This window comes from Oncorhynchus gorbuscha, linkage group LG22, assembly GCF_021184085.1.
Source record: "Oncorhynchus gorbuscha isolate QuinsamMale2020 ecotype Even-year linkage group LG22, OgorEven_v1.0, whole genome shotgun sequence".
In the NCBI taxonomy this organism is placed as follows: domain Eukaryota; kingdom Metazoa; phylum Chordata; class Actinopteri; order Salmoniformes; family Salmonidae; genus Oncorhynchus; species Oncorhynchus gorbuscha.
This window is the reverse complement of record NC_060194.1, coordinates 21236345-21255569: the sequence shown is the minus strand read 5'-3', so window position 1 is coordinate 21255569 and position 19225 is coordinate 21236345. Positions and strand designations below refer to the sequence as shown.

The 19225-nt window shown below is 44.6% G+C and overlaps 1 protein-coding gene across 1 annotated transcript in view; it reads right to left on the bottom strand.

Moving 5' to 3' along the window:
* Positions 1 to 19225, bottom strand: part of LOC124009227 — a 25374-nt gene extending 6149 nt beyond the window's left edge. The window contains exons 1-6 of the mRNA XM_046320810.1: positions 19108 to 19225; positions 18677 to 18811; positions 13215 to 13381; positions 3589 to 3729; positions 3329 to 3436; positions 2604 to 2658 (exon numbers count right to left, since the gene is read on the bottom strand). Coding sequence (XP_046176766.1) covers positions 2604 to 2658; positions 3329 to 3436; positions 3589 to 3729; positions 13215 to 13381; positions 18677 to 18799 — 594 coding nt within the window. The 5' untranslated portion in view covers positions 18800 to 18811; positions 19108 to 19225. The remainder of the gene's footprint in view (positions 1 to 2603; positions 2659 to 3328; positions 3437 to 3588; positions 3730 to 13214; positions 13382 to 18676; positions 18812 to 19107) is intronic.

Genomic DNA, 19225 nt, shown 5'->3' with positions numbered 1-19225 from the left:
GTCAAGATGTTGACAAGGTTATAAATAATGATTTTTAATTGAAATAATAATTGTGTCCTTCAAATGTGGCTTTCGTCAAAGAATCCTCAACTTGCAGCAATTACAGCATTCTAGTTGTCAATTTGTTCAGGTAATCAGGTAATCCCACAAGTTGGATTTGCTTGATGGGCACTTCTGCTCCCACAACAGCTCAATAGGGTTGAGATCCGGTGACTGTGCTGGCCACTCCATTATAGACAAAATACCAGCTGACTGCTTCTTCCCTAAATAGTTCTTAGTTTGCAGCTGTGCTCTGGGTCATTGTCCTGTTGTAGGAGGAAATTGGCTCCAATTAAGCGCCGTCCACAGGTTATGGCATGGCGTTGCAAAATGGAGTGATAGCCTTCCTTATTCAAGATCCCTTTTACACTGTACACATCTCCCTCTTTACCACCACCAAATCACCCTCAGGCTATCGCATTGCCTCCACCATGCTTGACAGATGGCGTAAATCACTCCTCCAGCATCTTTTCATTTTTTATGCATCTCACAAATGTTCTTCTTTGTGATATGAACACCTCAAACTTAGATTCGTCTGTCCATAACACTTTTTTAAATCTTTCTGTCAGTGTCTGTGTTCTTTTGCCCATCTTAAGATTTTCTTCCTATTGGCCAGTCTGAGATATGGCTTTTTCTTTGCAACTCATTCCGGAGTCGCCTCTTCACTGTTGACGTTGAGATTGGTGTTTTGCGGGTACTATTTAATGAAGCTGCCAGTTGAGGACTTGTGAGGCATCTGTTTCTCAAACTAGACACTCTAATGTACTTGTCCTCTTGCTCAGTTGTGCACCGGGGCCTCCCACTCCTCATTCTATTCTGGTTAGGGCCAGTTTGCGTTGTTCTTTGAAGAGAGTAGTAGACAGAGTTGTACGAGATCTTCAGTTTCTTGCAATTTAACACATGGAATAGCCTTCATTTCTCAGAACAAGGATAGACTGATGAGTTTCAGAAGAAAGTCTTTGTTTCTGGCCATTTTGAGCCTGTAATCAAACCCACAAATGCTGATGCTCCAGATACTCAACTAGTCTAAAGAAGGCCAGTTTTATTGCTTCTTTAATCAGAACAACAGTTTTCAGCTGTGCTAACATAATTCCAAAAGGGTTTTCTAATGATCAATTAGCCTTTTAAAAGTATAAACTTGGATTAGCTATTAACACAATGTGTCATTGGAACATAACAGTGGTAGGCTTGATTACCAACAACGACAAGACAGCCTACAGGGAGGAGGTGAGGGCCCTCGGAGTGTGGTGTCAGGAAAATAACCTCACACTCAACGTCAACAAAACTAAGGAGATGATTGTGGACTTCAGGAAACAGCAGAGGGAACACCCCCCTATCCACATCGATGGAACAGTAGTGGAGAGGGGAGCGAGTTTTAAGTTCCTCTGCATACACATCAGACAAACTGAATTGGTCCACCCACACAGACAGCATCGTGAAGAAGGCGCAGCAGCACCTCTTCAACCTCAGGAGGCTGAAGAAATTTGGCTTGTCACCAAAAGCACTCACAAACTTCTACAGATGCACAATCGAGAGCATCCTGGCGGGCTGTATCACCGCCTGGTACGGCAACCGTAAGGCTCTCCAGAGGGTAGTGAGGTCTGCACAACGCATCACCGGGGGCAAACTACCTGCCCTCCAGGACACCTACACCACCCGATGTTACAGGAAGGCCATAAAGATCATCAAGGACAACAACCACCCAAGCCACTGCCTGTTCACCCCGCTATCATCCAGAAGGCGAGGTCAGTACAGGTGCATCAAAGCTGGGACCGAGAGACTGAAACACAGCTTCTATCTCAAGGCCATCAGACTGTTAAACAGCCAACACTAACATTGAGTGGCTGCTGCCAACACACTGACTCAACTCCAGTTATTTTAATGGACAACAAAAGGTGCTTTTATTTAAAAAACAAGGACGTTTCTAGGTGACCGCAAACTTTTGAACTGTAGTGTGTATATATATATATTTTAAGAATCTGTTGTAAAATCTGTTGTGAATGTACTGTAATGTTTTTAACATTGTATAAACTGCCTTAATTTTGCTGGACTCGAGGAGGAGTAGCTGCTGTCTTAGCAGCAGCTAATGGGGATCCATAATAAATACAAATACATATCATCGTCTGGCTATAGCTCAGACCCTTGGTACAGCAGGCCCTGTATCTCAGTGCAACAGACTACTGCACATGCAGAACATTTTCTCATATCATCGTCTGGCTATAGCTCAGACCCTTGGTACAGCAGACCCTGTATCTCAGTGCAACAGACTACTGCACATGCAGAACATTTTCTCATATCATCGTCTGGCTATAGCTCAGACCCTTGGTACAGCAGACCCTGTATCTCAGTACAACAGACTACTGCACATGCAGAACATTTTCTCATATCATCGTCTGGCTATAGCTCAGACCCTTGGTACAGCAGACCCTGTATCTCAGTGCAACAGACTACTGCACATGCAGAACATTTTCTCAGAGCACAGGCAATATTTCAATTGGAACAAAAAAAAGTGTTATTTTCCAAAATAACTATCTGGTATTGACTGGAATCGAACCGAATCTTACCTGTAGAAACTGAACTTGTCTTTTCAGCACATTGCATTCTTCTGACAGGACTGATCTGGTAGTGAGGAGAGGACACAACTGTTCGTCAAATTCTAAAACCATAGCATTTAATGACTGTTTGAACATATGAATTGATAGACATTTAATTAAAACGAATAAACTAAAGAAAAGTGAAAAACGTTAAACAAATACTAAATAAAATGTGTATTCTAACTTAGCATGCAATCAAGGGGCAGCTTTCCAGGAACCCGGCCGCCTGTTTTCACAGAATACAACCTTGAATCCTAAACAGCCAAAAGCAGAGACTGAGTCCACAAAGGGACCACTACATCCATATCCACTTTTAGACTTTTCTTATGGTGTTCAGGGAGCAGTGGCATATTTCTCTTTCTCAGTTATATAACTATTGTAGACTTGATGCACTTCTTTATTTTTTAGAAGCAAAGGAATCTTCTGCATGCTAAGATCTGGTATTCACTTTCTTACAATGGGGGCTTTTGTTCTGTGGGGGGATGGAGAGAGGAGAGGGCAGGTTGTCCCCCAGCCTTCACCCCTCCTCATCTCCCCCAGCTCCCCTGCATTGATGCCAGACATACTGTACTAAAACTACTACTGACTATCACAATACTCATTTCAAATGGGTTGCATTTTATAGGGATTATTGCCTACAAATCTCTACTTTGATTTTTTTTTATACAGTTGCACTGATGGAATTAGTCACTTACTTGAGGTGGGCCACAATGTCGTCTATGTGGGTGATGTTCAGCATGTGTCTCATGGCATCAATGTCACCTTGGTTGGTAGTAGAAGTGACTGAGCTCTGTGAACAGGACCTGTGGAACCAGAAACGCATGTCTAAGGTCTATCCATATGACAGATAACAAGAAATACACCATGTGTGTTTTCAGCTGCACGCTTTCCTCTTGTGTTGTAACATTTGTATTAGAGTGTGGGAATGTTTCTAACTCTTAACAGTTAGACTAACCTTCCAACATGTTGACTCTGGCTGAACTGTATTCCACTAGAGGTAGGCCTACTATTCACAGTGTCGCAACGGTTGCTCGGGACACCCAAGGCATAATTCACCACACTAGGACTGTACCGGAACAAGTCTGCGTCTGCATCCCTGAAAGTAAATAGATACATACAAATAACCCCCAACATACTGTGGAGTTAGACAGGAAGGGATAATATGACAAATCCCCCGTCCTAATCTTCATGCATCTTCATGACTCCCATGCTGAAAAGATTAAAGCAATGACGCAGAAAGAGAGAGAGGAGAGAGAGCGATGGAGAGGAGAGAGAGCGATGGAGAGGAGAGAGAGCGATGGAGAGGAGAGAGAGCGATGGAGAGGAGAGAGAGCGATGGAGAGGAGAGAGAGCGATGGAGAGGAGAGAGAGAGCGATGGAGAGGAGAGAGAGCGATGGAGAGGAGAGAGAGCGATGGAGAGGAGAGCGCGCGATGGAGAGGAGAGAGAGCGATGGAGAGGAGAGAGAGAGATGGAGAGGAGAGAGAGAGCGATGGAGAGGAGAGAGAGCGATGGAGAGGAGAGAGAGCGATGGAGAGGAGAGAGAGATGGAGAGGAGAGAGCGATGGAGAGGAGAGCGATGGAGAGGAGAGAGAGCGATGGAGAGGAGAGAGCGATGGAGAGGAGAGCGATGGAGAGGAGAGAGAGCGATGGAGAGAGCGAGAGAGAGCGATGGAGAGGAGAGAGAGCGAGGAGAGAGAGAGAGAGCGATGGAGAGAGCGATGAGAGAGCGATGGAGAGGAGAGAGAGCGATGGAGAGAGAGAGAGCGATGGAGGGAGAGAGCGATGGAGGGAGAGAGCGATGGAGGGAGAGAGCGATGGAGAGGAGAGCGATGGAGAGAGAGAGCGATGGAGAGAGAGAGCGATGGAGAGAGAGAGCGATGGAGGGAGAGAGCGATGGAGGGAGAGAGCGATGGAGGGAGAGAGCGATGGAGGGAGAGAGCGATGGAGAGAGAGAGGAGAGAGAGCGATGGAGAGGAGAGAGAGAGCGATGGAGAGGAGAGCGATGGAGAGGAGAGAGAGCGATGGAGAGAGAGAGAGCGATGGAGAGGAGAGAGAGCGATGGAGAGAGAGAGCGATGGAGAGAGAGAGAGCGATGGAGAGAGAGGAGAGAGAGAGAGAGCGATGGAGAGGAGAGAGGAGAGATGGAGAGCGAGGAGAGAGAGAGAGAGCGATGGAGAGGAGAGAGAGCGATGGAGAGGAGAGAGCGATGGAGAGGAGAGAGCGATGGAGAGGAGAGAGAGCGATGGAGAGGAGAGAGAGCGATGGAGAGGAGAGAGAGCGATGGAGAGGAGAGAGAGCGATGGAGAGAGAGAGAGCGATGGAGAGAGAGCGATGGAGAGGAGAGAGAGCGATGGAGAGAGAGAGCGATGGAGAGGAGAGAGAGCGATGGAGAGAGAGAGGAGAGCGATGGAGAGAGAGAGAGAGAGCGATGGAGAGGAGAGAGAGCGATGGAGAGGAGAGAGAGCGATGGAGAGGAGAGAGCGATGGAGAGGAGAGCGATGGAGAGGAGAGAGAGCGATGGAGAGGAGATGGAGAGAGAGCGATGGAGAGGAGAGAGAGCGATGGAGGAGAGCGAGCGATGGAGAGGAGAGAGAGCGATGGAGAGAGAGAGAGCGATGGAGAGGAGAGAGAGCGATGGAGAGGAGAGAGAGCGATGGAGAGGAGAGAGCGCGATGGAGAGAGAGCGATGGAGAGGAGAGAGCGATGGAGAGAGAGAGCGATGGAGAGGAGAGAGCGATGGAGAGGAGAGAGAGCGATGGAGAGAGATGGAGAGGAGAGAGAGCGATGAGAGAGAGAGAGCGATGGAGAGAGAGCGATGGAGAGAGAGCGATGGAGAGAGAGAGAGAGCGATGGAGAGAGAGAGGAGAGAGGAGAGAGAGCGATGGAGAGAGAGGAGAGAGAGCGATGGAGAGAGAGAGAGAGCGATGGAGAGGAGAGAGAGCGATGGAGAGGAGAGAGAGCGATGGAGAGAGAGAGAGAGGAGAGAGAGAGAGAGCAATGGAGAGGAGAGAGAGCAATGGAGAGGAGAGAGAGCAATGGAGAGGAGAGAGAGCAATGGAGAGGAGAGAGAGCAATGGAGAGGAGAGAGAGCAATGGAGAGGAGAGAGAGCAATGGAGAGGAGAGAGCAATGGAGGAGAGAGAGCAATGGAGAGAGAGCAATGGAGAGAGAGAGGAGAGGAGAGAGAGATGGAGAGAGAGAGAGCGATGGAGAGGAGAGAGCGATGGAGAGGAGAGAGAGCGATGGAGAGAGAGAGAGCAATGGAGAGGAGAGAGCGATGGAGAGGAGAGAGAGCGATGGAGAGGAGAGAGAGCGATGGAGAGGAGAGAGCGATGGAGAGAGAGCGATGGAGAGAGAGCGATGGAGAGGAGAGAGAGAGGAGGGAGAGAGCGAGCGATGGAGAGGAGAGAGAGCGATGGAGGAGAGCAGCGATGGAGAGAGAGAGAGAGCGATGGAGAGAGAGAGAGCGATGGAGAGAAGAGAGCGATGGAGAGAGAGCGATGGAGAGAGAGAGATGGAGAGGAGAGAGCGAGAGAGAGAGAGCGATGGAGAGAGAGAGCGATGGAGAGAGAGAGCGATGGAGAGAGAGAGAGAGCTGAGAGAGGAGAGAGAGAGAGAGATGGAGAGAGAGAGAGGAGAGAGGAGAGAGAGGAGAGAGCAATGAGAGAGAGAGAGAGAGAATGGAGAGAGAGAGAGCAATGGAGATGGAGAGAGAGCGATGGAGAGAGAGGATGGAGAGAGAGCAATGGAGAGGAGGAGAGCAATGGAGAGGAGAGAGAGCGATGGAGAGGAGAGAGAGCAATGGAGAGGAGAGAGAGCAATGGAGAGGAGAGAGAGCAATGGAGAGGAGAGAGAGCAATGGAGAGGAGAGAGAGCAATGGAGAGGAGAGAGAGCAATGGAGAGGAGAGAGAGCAATGGAGAGGAGAGAGAGCAATGGAGAGGAGAGAGAGCAATGGAGAGGAGAGAGCAATGGAGAGGAGAGAGAGCAATGGAGAGAGAGCAATGGAGAGAGAGCGATGGAGAGGAGAGAGAACGATGGAGAGGAGAGAGAGCGATGGAGAGGAGAGAGAGCGATGGAGAGGAGAGAGAGCGATGGAGAGAGAGAAGAGCAATGGAGAGGAGAGAGAGCGATGGAGAGGAGAGAGCGCAATGGAGAGGAGAGAGCGCGATGGAGAGGAGAGAGCGTGATGGAGAGGAGAGAGAGCGATGGAGAGAAAGCGATGGAGAGAAGAGAGCGCGATGGAGAGGAGAGAGAGCGATGGAGAGGAGAGAGAGCGATGGAGAGAAAGCGATGGAGAGAAGAGAGCGCGATGGAGAGGAGAGAGAGCGATGGAGAGAGAGCGATGGAGAGAGAGCGATGGAGAGAGAGCGATGGAGAGAGAGCGATGGAGAGAGAGCGATGGAGAGAGAGCGATGGAGAGAGAGCGATGGAGAGAGAGAGAGATGGAGAGAGCGCGATGGAGAGGAGAGAGAGCAATGGAGAGGAGAGAGAGCAATGGAGAGGAGAGAGAGCAATGGAGAGGAGAGAGAGCAATGGAGAGGAGAGAGAGCAATGGAGAGGAGAGAGAGCAATGGAGAGAGAGAGCGATGGAGAGGAGAGAGAGCGATGGAGAGAGAGAGCGATGGAGAGGAGAGAGAGCAATGGAGAGAGCGATGGAGAGGAGAGAGAGCGATGGAGAGGAGAGAGAGCGATGGAGAGGAGAGAGAGCGATGGAGAGGAGAGAGAGCGATGGAGAGGAGAGAGAGCGATGGAGAGGAGAGAGAGCGATGGAGAGGAGAGAGAGCGATGGAGAGAGCAGCAGCAGTCCTGCTTCCAAGAGTCACCAGCCCTGGAACGAGGTCTGTTGGATTATGGTTGAGAACAGCCAGCTGCGTCAAAGTGGGGATGTTGTGTTACTACGCTGAGGGATTTAAATCAGGAGGCTGCCACAGAGTGGACACTACCATTTACCTGCACCTGCTGAAACGCTTTTGATCTCCAGAAAAAAGGCTGTTGCAGATGCTGGCCAAGCATGCCCAACCCCCCTTTTTGAAATCACATTATGGAGAAATACAGCTCAATCGAAGTGGAAAACAGGCAGCTAGTCTGCTACCCCCCTAAGAAACTTACAAAATACACCCTATCCTTTTGGTCAAAGCCAACTTTCTAGACCACGGCCTGTTTTGATATATGATAATAATGTATTGTCCTCTACGTTCAGTGCATGTGTGGGGTCCAATATGACCTTAATGGCCTGTCTGAGGATGGTCTCCTGGAGGGAAGTGTCATACCTGTAATCTTCCCTGCTGTCTTGGTCAGTCTCAAGATTTAGGCTTTGAGCTGCACTGTCAGGTTACCAAACCAAGTAACAATGCCGTAGCATAGTGTTGGCTACGGACTTGAGCCAGTTTTGATCTGTTTATAATTGTATAATTAGCCTAGTAGATGTATTATTGTGTTATGGGTTAGATGGAACATGTGCATTGTATTTGGGCAGAGAGAAAGTACAAAGAGGGCCTGTCTCTGAGGCCAATAATTATTCTATAAGGGTTGAATAGGAGCAAAGTTTCTGGAGTTAGGGCTGATAGATTGTAATTACTATTCTATAACACTGTCTAATATCTTCACTGTCTAATATCTTCACTGTTCTTTACCATTACTGTAAATGGTCTTAATATGAATCTACAGTTTATACATATTATTAGGGATTGAAAGTATTGTTAGGTTTATGCTCTTTGTGTATGAGATGAATAATTATCTAGTGGACTGTGGTAGACTGCAAGAATGTGGACTCCCTTACTCTAGGCCTCTCCTGTCTGATAAGAATAAATGACTTAAATGTAAATGTAAATGTAAGAAGTCCTGAGAGAGGCGTGGAGGAGAACCAAGGTTCCAGACTCAAGCTGGGATGATAACACCCCCTGCCCAGCAACAGAGATTGATTATTTATCCTAGACTCAGAAGGGGGGACCAACCAGAAGTTATAAATATTTGTGCTTGTGACTTTGTATCGGTGTTGTTTGCGGCTGCGGTTATGTGGTGTGTGGTGAATAAATCAAGAGTGTGTGGAGGGGGGGAGTGAGTAGATGTAACGGTCCCATTCCAGTGACAGGCTGCTTGTGGAGCTACCCGGTATAGCTGTAATGACAGGAACAAAGGCTACATTGTGAGGCAGTGTAGTATAGATCACTAAGTACCTTAATCCCCGGGAGAGAAGGAGTCCTAATCTCAGTTCACAAATATGGCATAGATGCCCGCCACGACATCAAAAACCACACCATGTTAACAATACACAAAAAAAAGACTGTTCAAATCCCCATCCATCCTGGAAGATTGATCATCTACGGCTGTAAAATACATTACACCACACACACAACTACTTTTAACCCACTTCCCAGCTCCAATTGTTATGCTAGTTCCGTTCTGTGAATTTAGGACCTCCTTGGGCCCGCTTTCAGAAATCAAACCACCATTTGAAGCCTATTTATTCAGAGTAGGGTCTTTAATCAATGGGAATTCAGCATACCCCCTCTATTTCTCCAAAATGGAACTGGTGCAGCTGCACTGAGAACGCCAACCACAAAATCACAAAGACAATGGCACGGAGGGACGACCACACAAGGGGAGAGGTGGTCCAAACAGCTGCCAACCAGGTCCATTAAATCAGTTCACTTTCAAAGAAAGATTCATTCTAGCTGCTCTACTGAGATACCCTTGTTCATTAAAAATACCTAGGCTGCAGGGTATTTAGTCAACTCAACAGTTTCCTTTGGGTAGGAAGAATTTGGCAAGGAAAAAGAGAAACGCCCAAACCTGGAGCAATATTAAAGGGAAATAATCCAGCAGTTTTGTCCTGAAAGGAGTTCATCTGATTTACAGTGACGTCTTAATTAGTTAATCAAAGACAGGGGATCATGGGGGATATACACACAGGCAGCATCCCAAATGGCACCCTACTCCCAACTGACAAGGCATACCACAGGCAGCCCAATTCTGGTATTTGTTCCACTAATTAGTCTTTTGACCAATCACATCAGATCTTTTCACATCAAATATTTTTCAGAGTGAAAAAGTGAGTGAAAAAAAGGTCAGAATTAGGCTGCCTGTGTAAACACAGCCATAGTGCACTACTCTTGACCAGAGCCCTAGACTATGTAGGGTATAGGGTTCCACCATACACCACCCAATGTCACAGGAAGGCCATAAAGATCATCAAGGACAACAACCACCCGAGCCACTGCCTGTTCACCCCGCTATCATCCAGAAGGCGAGGTCAGTACAGGTGCATCAAAGCTGGGACCGAGAGACTGAAAAACAGCTTCTATCTCAAGGCCATCAGACTGTTAAACAGCCACCATTAACATTGAGTGGCTGCTGCCAACACACTGACTCAACTCCAGCCACTTTAATAATGGGAATTGATGGGAAATGATGTCAAATATATCACTGGCCACTTTAAACAATACTAGCTAATATAATGTTTACATACCCTACATTATTCATCTCACATGTATACGTATATACTGTACTCTATCATCTACTGCATCTTTATGTAATACATGTATCACTAGCCACTTTAACTTTGCCACTTTGTTTACATACTCATCTCATATGTATATACTGCACTCAATACCATCTACTGTATCTTGCCTATGCAGCTCTGTACCATCACTCATTCATATATCTTTATGTACATATTCTTTATCCCCTTACACTTGTGTCTATAAGGTAGTAGTTTTGGAATTGTTAGTTAGATTACTTGTTGGTTATTACTGCATTGTCGGAACTAGAAGCACAAGCTTTTCGCTACACTCGCATTAACATCTGCTAACCATGTGTATGTGACAAATAACATTTGATTTGATCTGGGACACAACCACAAACACAGGGCAGAGGCAGAGACCAACAGGACCAACCGGCAGGCAGCAGGGTGGTTGGAACTGGGCAGATGTTCAAAAGCATAACGTGGCAGCAGGGTTAACATGGCACTGATACCCAAAGTCTTCACCTCGTTGATCTGTCCACAGGACTGGATGTGCCGCCGGGGTTTGTTTTAAGTGAAATAATCCCTCAATGGTTGGATTTGGTTCTATAACTATAAATAGGATACACATTCATAGAATAACCTTGAATAGTCTCATAGTCTCAGCTAAATCTGATGTTGAAGATAAGGCGGTCTGATTTTATGTTACATTACAGCTATGTATTTGTTTTTTGTGAGATAGCCACTGCCAAAATACTGAACTGGTGCATCACATAAATTGGAAACAATCTTTAGTAACTGTTTGATTTTACCCCCCAAAAAGTTACACAATTCTAATTATACGGGAAGAGTTGAGGCAGAGCTACATTCTTCAGAGCTTCCTACCGGTTGCTGAGAGATGGAAAGGCCTTCCTTCACATGGGTACCTGTAAATTACTGCTTTTTGTTGCACAAAACAGGCTCATCCGGGTGCAACAAAACAGGCTCATCTGGGTGCAACAAAACGGGCTCATCCGGGTGCAACAAAACGGGCTCATCCGGGTGCAACAAAACGGGCTCATCCGGGTGCAGGACTATTGTTGGGTGGGAGGTATAAAAATAGGGGCTCACATTTGGCATCCAAAGTCCAATCAAATCTGGGAGGCTTGTTTCTTTAGGCTACACAGTATAGAACAGTACTTAAATGTAGGAGATTTGCAGACATCTTGTGACATTAGCTTCTACTGTCTTCTAGTGGGGCGGCAGGTAGCCTAGCGGTTAAGAGCATAAGGCCAGTAACCGAAAGGTTGCTGGTTCAAATCCCCAAGCTGGCAAGATGGAAAGAATCTGGCGTTCTGCCCTTGAGCTAGGCAGTTAACCCCCAACAACAGCTTCCCGGGCGTCAATGACGTGGACGTTGATTAAGGCTGCCCCCCGCACCGCTCTGATTCAGGGTTAAATGCGGAAGACACATTTCATTTGAATACATTCAGTTGTGCAACTGATTAGGTATTCCCTATACTCTGTTCTATTTACTAGACCCAACCCTTTTCCAGTGGAAATAAAAGTCTCAATGGTTCTAATGGGGTCTGAACAGTTATCACCTGGAACTAAAAAAGACCGGCAGGGAGACAGGAAGGGAGAGAAAGACAGGAAGAAGCATGGCCTGGGAAACGAGATCCAGACATTCAACCCAACAACGTCACGTTCTCCTTGGTCCTCTGTCTGGTGAATGAAAATGTTAACATATTTTTATCACAAAAATTAAAGTACTAGGCTAATCAAACATCGTGATATAAGAAGAAGTGTTGGTGTAAGACAATTTACTGAATGTTTTATCAATTCCAACGTGAAGAGAAAACAATAAAAGGAAGGGGAAGGAATGCCCAAAGCGTTATAATAGTATTTTCTTCCAGGGCTTCTTGTGCTGATATTCAAACAAGTTGGCAACAATGATTAATAGGCCATAAACATGTTGTTGTTACTTAGGACTTAACTTAGGGAGGCTGCGAATTTTCGCAGCTTTTTGTTAAAAATCGCGCATCATTTCAGTGCCCTGCTATTCATGCCAGGAATATAGTATATGCATATGATTAGTATGTGTGGATAGAAAACACTCAGACGTTTCTAAAACTGGTTAAATCACGGCTGTGACTATAACAGAACGTGCGTTTCATCGAAAAGTGCAGGAAAATCTGATCACTGAAAATGGGAAAATATATCCATGCGCAACTTCAACCAATTGTTAAAAGTGACCCACATTAAATGGGGCCGAGGTTGCAATACCTACAGCTTCCACACGATGTCAACAGTCTTGTCATTTGTCTCGGATTTGTTTCTTGGTCAAACCGAAACAAGGGAGCCGATTTCTTCCGGTCTCCGACAGGATGTTTTGGTTGAGAAATATCCGGACATGATTTCAAGACGTGGAGCTAAAGAATAAACATCGCCCCGTGATCATTTTGATAGATTATTAACGTTTACTAATACCTAAAGTTGCATTACAAAAGTATTTTGAAGTGTTTTGTGAAAGTTTATCGTCAACTTTTTTAATTTTTAAAAATTACGTTGCGTTATCAAACTCAGTTTTTTCCTTGATTACACAGTCTTCATAGATCGATATCTAGGCTATATATGGACCGATTTAATCGAAAAAAAGACCCAAATAAATGTTTATGGGACATCTAGGAGTGCCAAGAAAGAAGCTCGTCAAAGGTAATGAATGTTTTATATTTTATTTCTGCGTTTTGGGTAGCGCCGGCTGCCGCAAAATCTGTCGTGTTAGGTGACGTTGCAGTATTTTGGGGGTACATGCTATCAGATAAGAGCTTCTCATGCTTTCGCCGAAAAGCATTTTACAAATCTGACTTGGTGGATAGATTCACAACGAGTGTAGCTTTAATTCACTACCTTGAATGTGTATTTTAATGAAAGTTTAATGAAAGTTTGAGTTTTATCAAAAACTATAGGTGGCGCTCTGAAATTCCGCTGATTGATGTTCCTGCATGGGAACTGTATTCTGCGTCATCCTTAAGAAGTTTTAATGGGTATTGTCCCAAATGGCACCCAATTCCCTACATAGTGCACTACTTGTGCACTATGTCTTTTTTTAAATCACACAGGAGTCTTCTCCTCACCTGCCCTCCTGGGCTGCTCTCTCTCTCACAGTGGCCAGCAGCAGTTGGATCTCAGCTTTCAGCAGCTCCTTGATAGCAGGGGGGTCCGCCAGGGGGCAGCGAGGGGCCTTCGGCGTGTTACCCTGTTTAAGGCGCAACGTCCGCCAAATCTGCTGCCACATAGTGACCTGGCAGTAGGAAACATGGGGAGACACAGGATAGGACATCAGGAGACAACACTGTGTAACTTTAGGCTTACAATAAAGAGTGATGAGTCATTATGAATTATGAGATACAGTATCAGAAAGGCCTGCGAAATGTACATGATATTCAATTGAGACCCTGGCCCATAGACATCCTATAATGGAGGTGTTCTATTTAGTTCTGTTCCCTGACCACTGTTGGGCATAAAACTACTGCATGTGTTTTCAGTTGGCTGGTTTCCCCCAACAAGTTTAAACCATATTCTTTAAAAACACTTCCTTCAGGGAAAAAGCTATTAAAGTGGCTACTGCTGGAAAAATATAAAGTGTAGTAAAACTGTAGCCAGACTAGGGTTGCAAAAATACCAGTAATTTACTAAAGTTACCAGAAACTTCAGACATTTTTGTAATTATGGCAATGGTAATTTATACTTGAATAACTTTAATATATTCACATACATACATACAGTACACATTTTTTAAATCTGTATCCATATTGTCCATGAGTTTCTAGTAGATAGACCATATGGTTCAACAGGAAATAGCCTAATTGTAACATCTGCTTCCAACTCACACTCTCAAACACGCAGATCCCCTGAACGCAGCTCACTCTCCAGATCCCAATCACCTTAATTCTGATCACCTGTTCACACACCTGTATGTAATTATCACACACTATTTAGTTCAGTTCTTTGCCCCCCCCCCCCAACATTGTGAGAGATTGTTTGTTTTGTGACACACTTCTAGTCGAAGCACTGGTTTTCCCGTAATCCTCTCGTGTATGATAGTTTTTGCCTGCCTCACTAACGATGCCTTTTGCCTATTCCCTGTATGTACTTCAGCCTATCGGATTTCCTGTTATCAACCTATTGCCTGATCTCCCGGACTACGTTACTAGCCTTTTCCCTGCCTGTACTGTTGCCTTTTTAGATCCCCTGTGTACAACCTTCCGCCTGCCACTGGACCCAGCTACCTGCCTCCTCCTGTGGTCCTTTACAATAAACACCTGCTGCGCCCTGGGCTTGAAACCAGCTCTCTGTCTCCCATCGTGTTCATTACACTAATAAAAAAAAATAAAAAATTACCTTTATTTAACCAGGCAAGTCAGTTAAGAACATATTCTTATTTTCAATGACTGCCTGGGAACAGTGGGTTAACTGCCTGTTCAGGGGCAGAACGACAGATTTGTACCTTGTCAGCTCGGGGGTTTGAACTCGCAACCTTCCGGTTACTAGTCCAACATTCTAACCACTAGGCTACCCTGTCGTCCCAAATTAATGAAAAAATAATCGAATCAATAATGGCATTATTTTTAATCAACTGCAACTCTTCCAACTATTGACTATGTTCACAACTGCCAATAGTTTGACAACAAATACATATTGGCAATGTAAAATAAAAGTGTGAAAAAAATGTATACAGTGGGGCAAAAAAAGTATTTAGTCAGCCACCAATTGTGCATGTTCTCCCACTTAAAAAGATGAGAGAGGCCTGTAATTTTCACCGTAAGTACACTTCAACTATGCCAGACAAAATGAGGGGAAAGAAATCCAGAAAATCACATTGTAGGATTTTTTATTTATTTATTTGCAAATTATGGTGGAAAATAAGTATTTGGTCACCTACAAACAAGCAAGATTTCTGGCTCTCACAGACCTGTAACTTCTTCTTTAAGAGGCTCCTCTGTCCTCCACTCGTTACCTGCATTAATAGCACCTGTTTGAACTTGTTATCAGTATAAAAGACACCTGTCCACAACCTCAAAACAGTCACACTCCAAACTCCACTATGGCCAAGACCAAAGAGCTGTCAAAGGACACCAGAAACAAAATTCTAGACCTGCACCAGGCTGGGAAGACTGAATCTGCAATAGGTAAGTAGCTTGGTTTGAAGAAATCAACTGTGGGAGCAATTATTAGGAAATGGAAGACATACAAGACCACTGATAATCTCCCTCGATCTGGGGCTCCACGCAAGATCTCACCCCGTGGGGTCAAATTATCACAAGAATGGTGAGTAAAAATCCCAGAACCACACGGGGGGACCTAGTGAATGACCTGCAGAGAGCTGGGACCAAAGTAACAAAGCCTACCATCAGCAAGGGCATTGAAGATGAAAAGTGGCTGGGTCTTTCAGCATGACAATGATCCCAAACACACCGCGCGGGCAACAAAGGAGTGGCTTCGTAAGAAGCATTTCAAGGTCCTGGAGTGGCCTAGCCGGTCTCCAGATCTCAACCCCATAGAAAATCTTTGGAGGGAGTTGAAAGTCCGTGTTGCCCAGCAACAGCCCCAAAACATCACTGCTCTAGAGGAGATCTGCATGGAGGAATGGGCCAAAATACCAGCAACAGTGTGTTAAAACCTTGAAGACTTACAGAAGACGTTTGACCTCTGTCATTGCCAACAAAGGGTATATAACAAAGTATTGAGATAAACTTTTGTTATTGAACAAATACTTATTTTCCACCATAATTTGCAAATAAATTCATTAAAAATCCTACAATGTGATTTTCTAGATTTTTTTTGTCATTTTGTCTGTCATAGTTGAAGTGTACCTATGATGAAAATTACAGGCCTCTCATATTTTTAAGTGGGAGAACTTGCACAATTGGTGGCTGACTAAATACTTTTTTTGCCCCAGTGTGTGTGTGTGTGTGTGTGTGTGTGTGTGTGTGTGTATATATATATATTTCATGCTGAAACCCTCGTAATAAACACCAATTCACTAAGTTAATGGTTTATATTCAGAATGTTTTACACCTTGGTCATTCTAAAATTCTTATTTAATTATATGTTTTACATCTGCTAAGGCCACAGAGGGCCAGAGATAATTCTAGACACCTGTGATAATCTGAAGAACCCAAAAGGGCCACTAGATGTCCTTGAAAAAGTTTACTGGCAGTTTAAAGGTAAACATTGATAGTTTCCAGTAATATACCCTCCCATTGCAACTCTAAGCCAGACAGGAAGAGAAAGAGAAAAGAGAAAAAGTGAAGCAAATAATCTGGCCTGTGGTAGAAACAACAGCGCTGGTAAAGAAGAGTCTGGAGTCTTAACGTTTTCTACACTTGGTCCCTGACCTTCACTTCCTATTCTCCACGGAGAGGACAACTTCAAAGCCCACTGCTGTCCAGAGGAGAACTTTAAACACGGTCGATCCCAGTGTTTTGCACATACACTACCACTATGTCTAGCTGAATTCCGGCCAGGCAGCGACACTGCTTCCTGTAATTCCCCAGCCAGCCATTGTCCACTTAGGTGTTTATGGTGTGAGCCCCCAGGATGCTAACAACAGTAACAAGCTGCTCCTTGCTGTGTAAATCTCCAAGTGAAACCCATCAGAGGAAATGGGGGAGGAACTCCAGTGCAGTTAAACTGGGTTATTGACATGTTAACTTCACTTCAACATGTAGATTGAAGAGGTTGAATGTGATAAACAATTGAAATAGGCTAAGTATGTTTTTTTCTTTATTAAAAAAAGAATTATTGCTTTTTCATGCTATCCATTAAGAAACCAAACATTGACTGTACCTTAACCATACCCAGTGACACAGGCATTACAAATGTCTAGAGAACATGATAGCTCAAACCCACATGGTTTGGCAGAGATTCAAGCAAACATGTCTTGTGTCATATCCTGTGTTAAACTTGAAAGGAGCTGGCTATTTGTCTCTGAACAGCTTCAAACAATGGTGACCTTGATGGAGAGGGCCAGTCTGGATAGTATTACTATGATTCTCATCTAGAGATCTAATGCTGAGGGAAAGCATTAATTTACTACAGGGAAAAAAGCTAAACAAAATGAATGAGGGAAATGTAAGGCTTGTTGTGTGAATAGGGCTACCTTCTAATACTTACTAGAAATATTAAGTCCTTCCTGGATATCTAAAGAGTCTTGAACCTAATGTCCAAAACATTAAGAACACCTTCTTAATATTAAGTTGCACTCCCTTTTGTCCTCAGAACAGCCTAAATTTGTCAGGGCATGGACTACAAGGTGTCGAAAGCGTTCCACAGGGATGCTGGCCCATGTTGACTCCAATGCTTCCCACAGTTGTGTCAAGTTGGCTGGATGTCCATTGAGTGGTGCACTATTCTTGATACACACAGGAAACTGTTGAGCATGAAAAACCCAGCAGCATTGCAGTTCTTGATACACTCAAACTGCTGTGCCTGGCATCTACTACCCCCTTCAAAGGCATCTTAAATCTTCTGTCTTGCCCATTCCTCTTCTGAATGGCACACATACACAATCAATTTCTTAATTGTCTCAAGACTTAAAAATCCTTTGTTAACCTCTCTTCCCCTTCATCTACACTGATTGAAGTGGTTTAACAAGTTACACCAATAAGGGATAATAGCTTTCACCTGGATTCACCTGGTCATGTCATCTATGCCATGGAATGTATACTGTATAAAAACAGTATGACTCGGTATATGATCATAATGCAGGTAGCCTAGTGGTTAGTGTTGGGCCAGTAACCGAAAGGTTGCTGGATTGTATCCCTGAGCTGACAAGATAAAAATCTGACGTTCTGCCAGAGCAAGGCAGTTAACCCACGGTTCCCCGGTCGCCGAAGACACCTCTCTGATTCAGAGGTTGGGTTAAATGCCGAAGACACATTTCAGTTGAAGGCATTCAGTTGTACTACCTTTCCCTTAATGGTCTTTGCAACAAGACAGGGGTAGCCCTCTCAACCCCTTTATTGGTCCCCTGACTTGCTTCGCTAATTTGAGGGCCTGTGTCATATGCATGCTCTATTCACTCTATTCCAGGGGTCTCCTTCTATTAGTAATTTGGCCTGTGTAGTTTGAATGTAATTACACTATTGAACTAATATGGAACTAATTGAGCTAGTATGGATATTAAAACCATTGCCCCTATCAGAACATAACTGTATGATAACCTAGACAGGAAATGTGTGGTTTCAGAACAGGCTCCAGAACAAACAGTGCGTAGGCCTAAAGATAGTCTCAAGGGCCACAATGAGTGTGTTGTTTTGGAACAATCTGAGGATCTAGTCTTACATAGCTGTATGTATAGCCTCACTCATGTAATGCAGCTAAATTGGAGCTACTTCAAAGACTACAAATGCCTTCTCGTGATTTGCCTGTAATGATGGCATGTCCATAGTTTCACGTTGTTCGATTGTATTCCACCCTTTTTGGGGGGGCCAAGTGTTAATTGCAGCTATTGTTGATTGCTACCTAAATTCAGATGTTTGGAAAAATGCTCATGCTCAGTTATCAATCACTACAGAGATGTGTTTGTCCTTACCTCTGAATACATCTCTGTGTATATGTCAATCAGAGCATCTCCAAGAAGGACCCGGATCTCTGAGAGCTCTGACTCTGGGACATGCTCCGAGATAATATTCCACACTGATTCGGTTTCTTCCATGAGGAACTTTATCTAGAAGTTGAAAGGTAATAACAGAGGGAATAATTAAGTTGTCAGTGAAATACTGTATGTCTGGGCTATAAGTATTTTGCGTCCTAGCCGGTTTGCAAGAAGGATGCTAGCGTGGGTTGGTTGCCTCAATTGCCTGGCATCGGTAGCTAACGTTAACCGGAATTGGGTAACGTCCAGCGTCTCAGTAAAACCATTCACTTAGTTGTTTAATGCACGTTACTTTTGTGCTTAAATTCTACATTTTACAACTGTTCAGAGGAACTAACATGCTACTAAATAAAAAATAGTAAACTTACCTTGTTGCTTTCTGTTTCCAGTGTTAGCGTTCTTGTCTCCAAGGCAGAAATATCGCGAGATCACTCTCCCTCGTCTTGGAATAAATTATTTCTAACACCAGGCTAATGTAAATCAAAT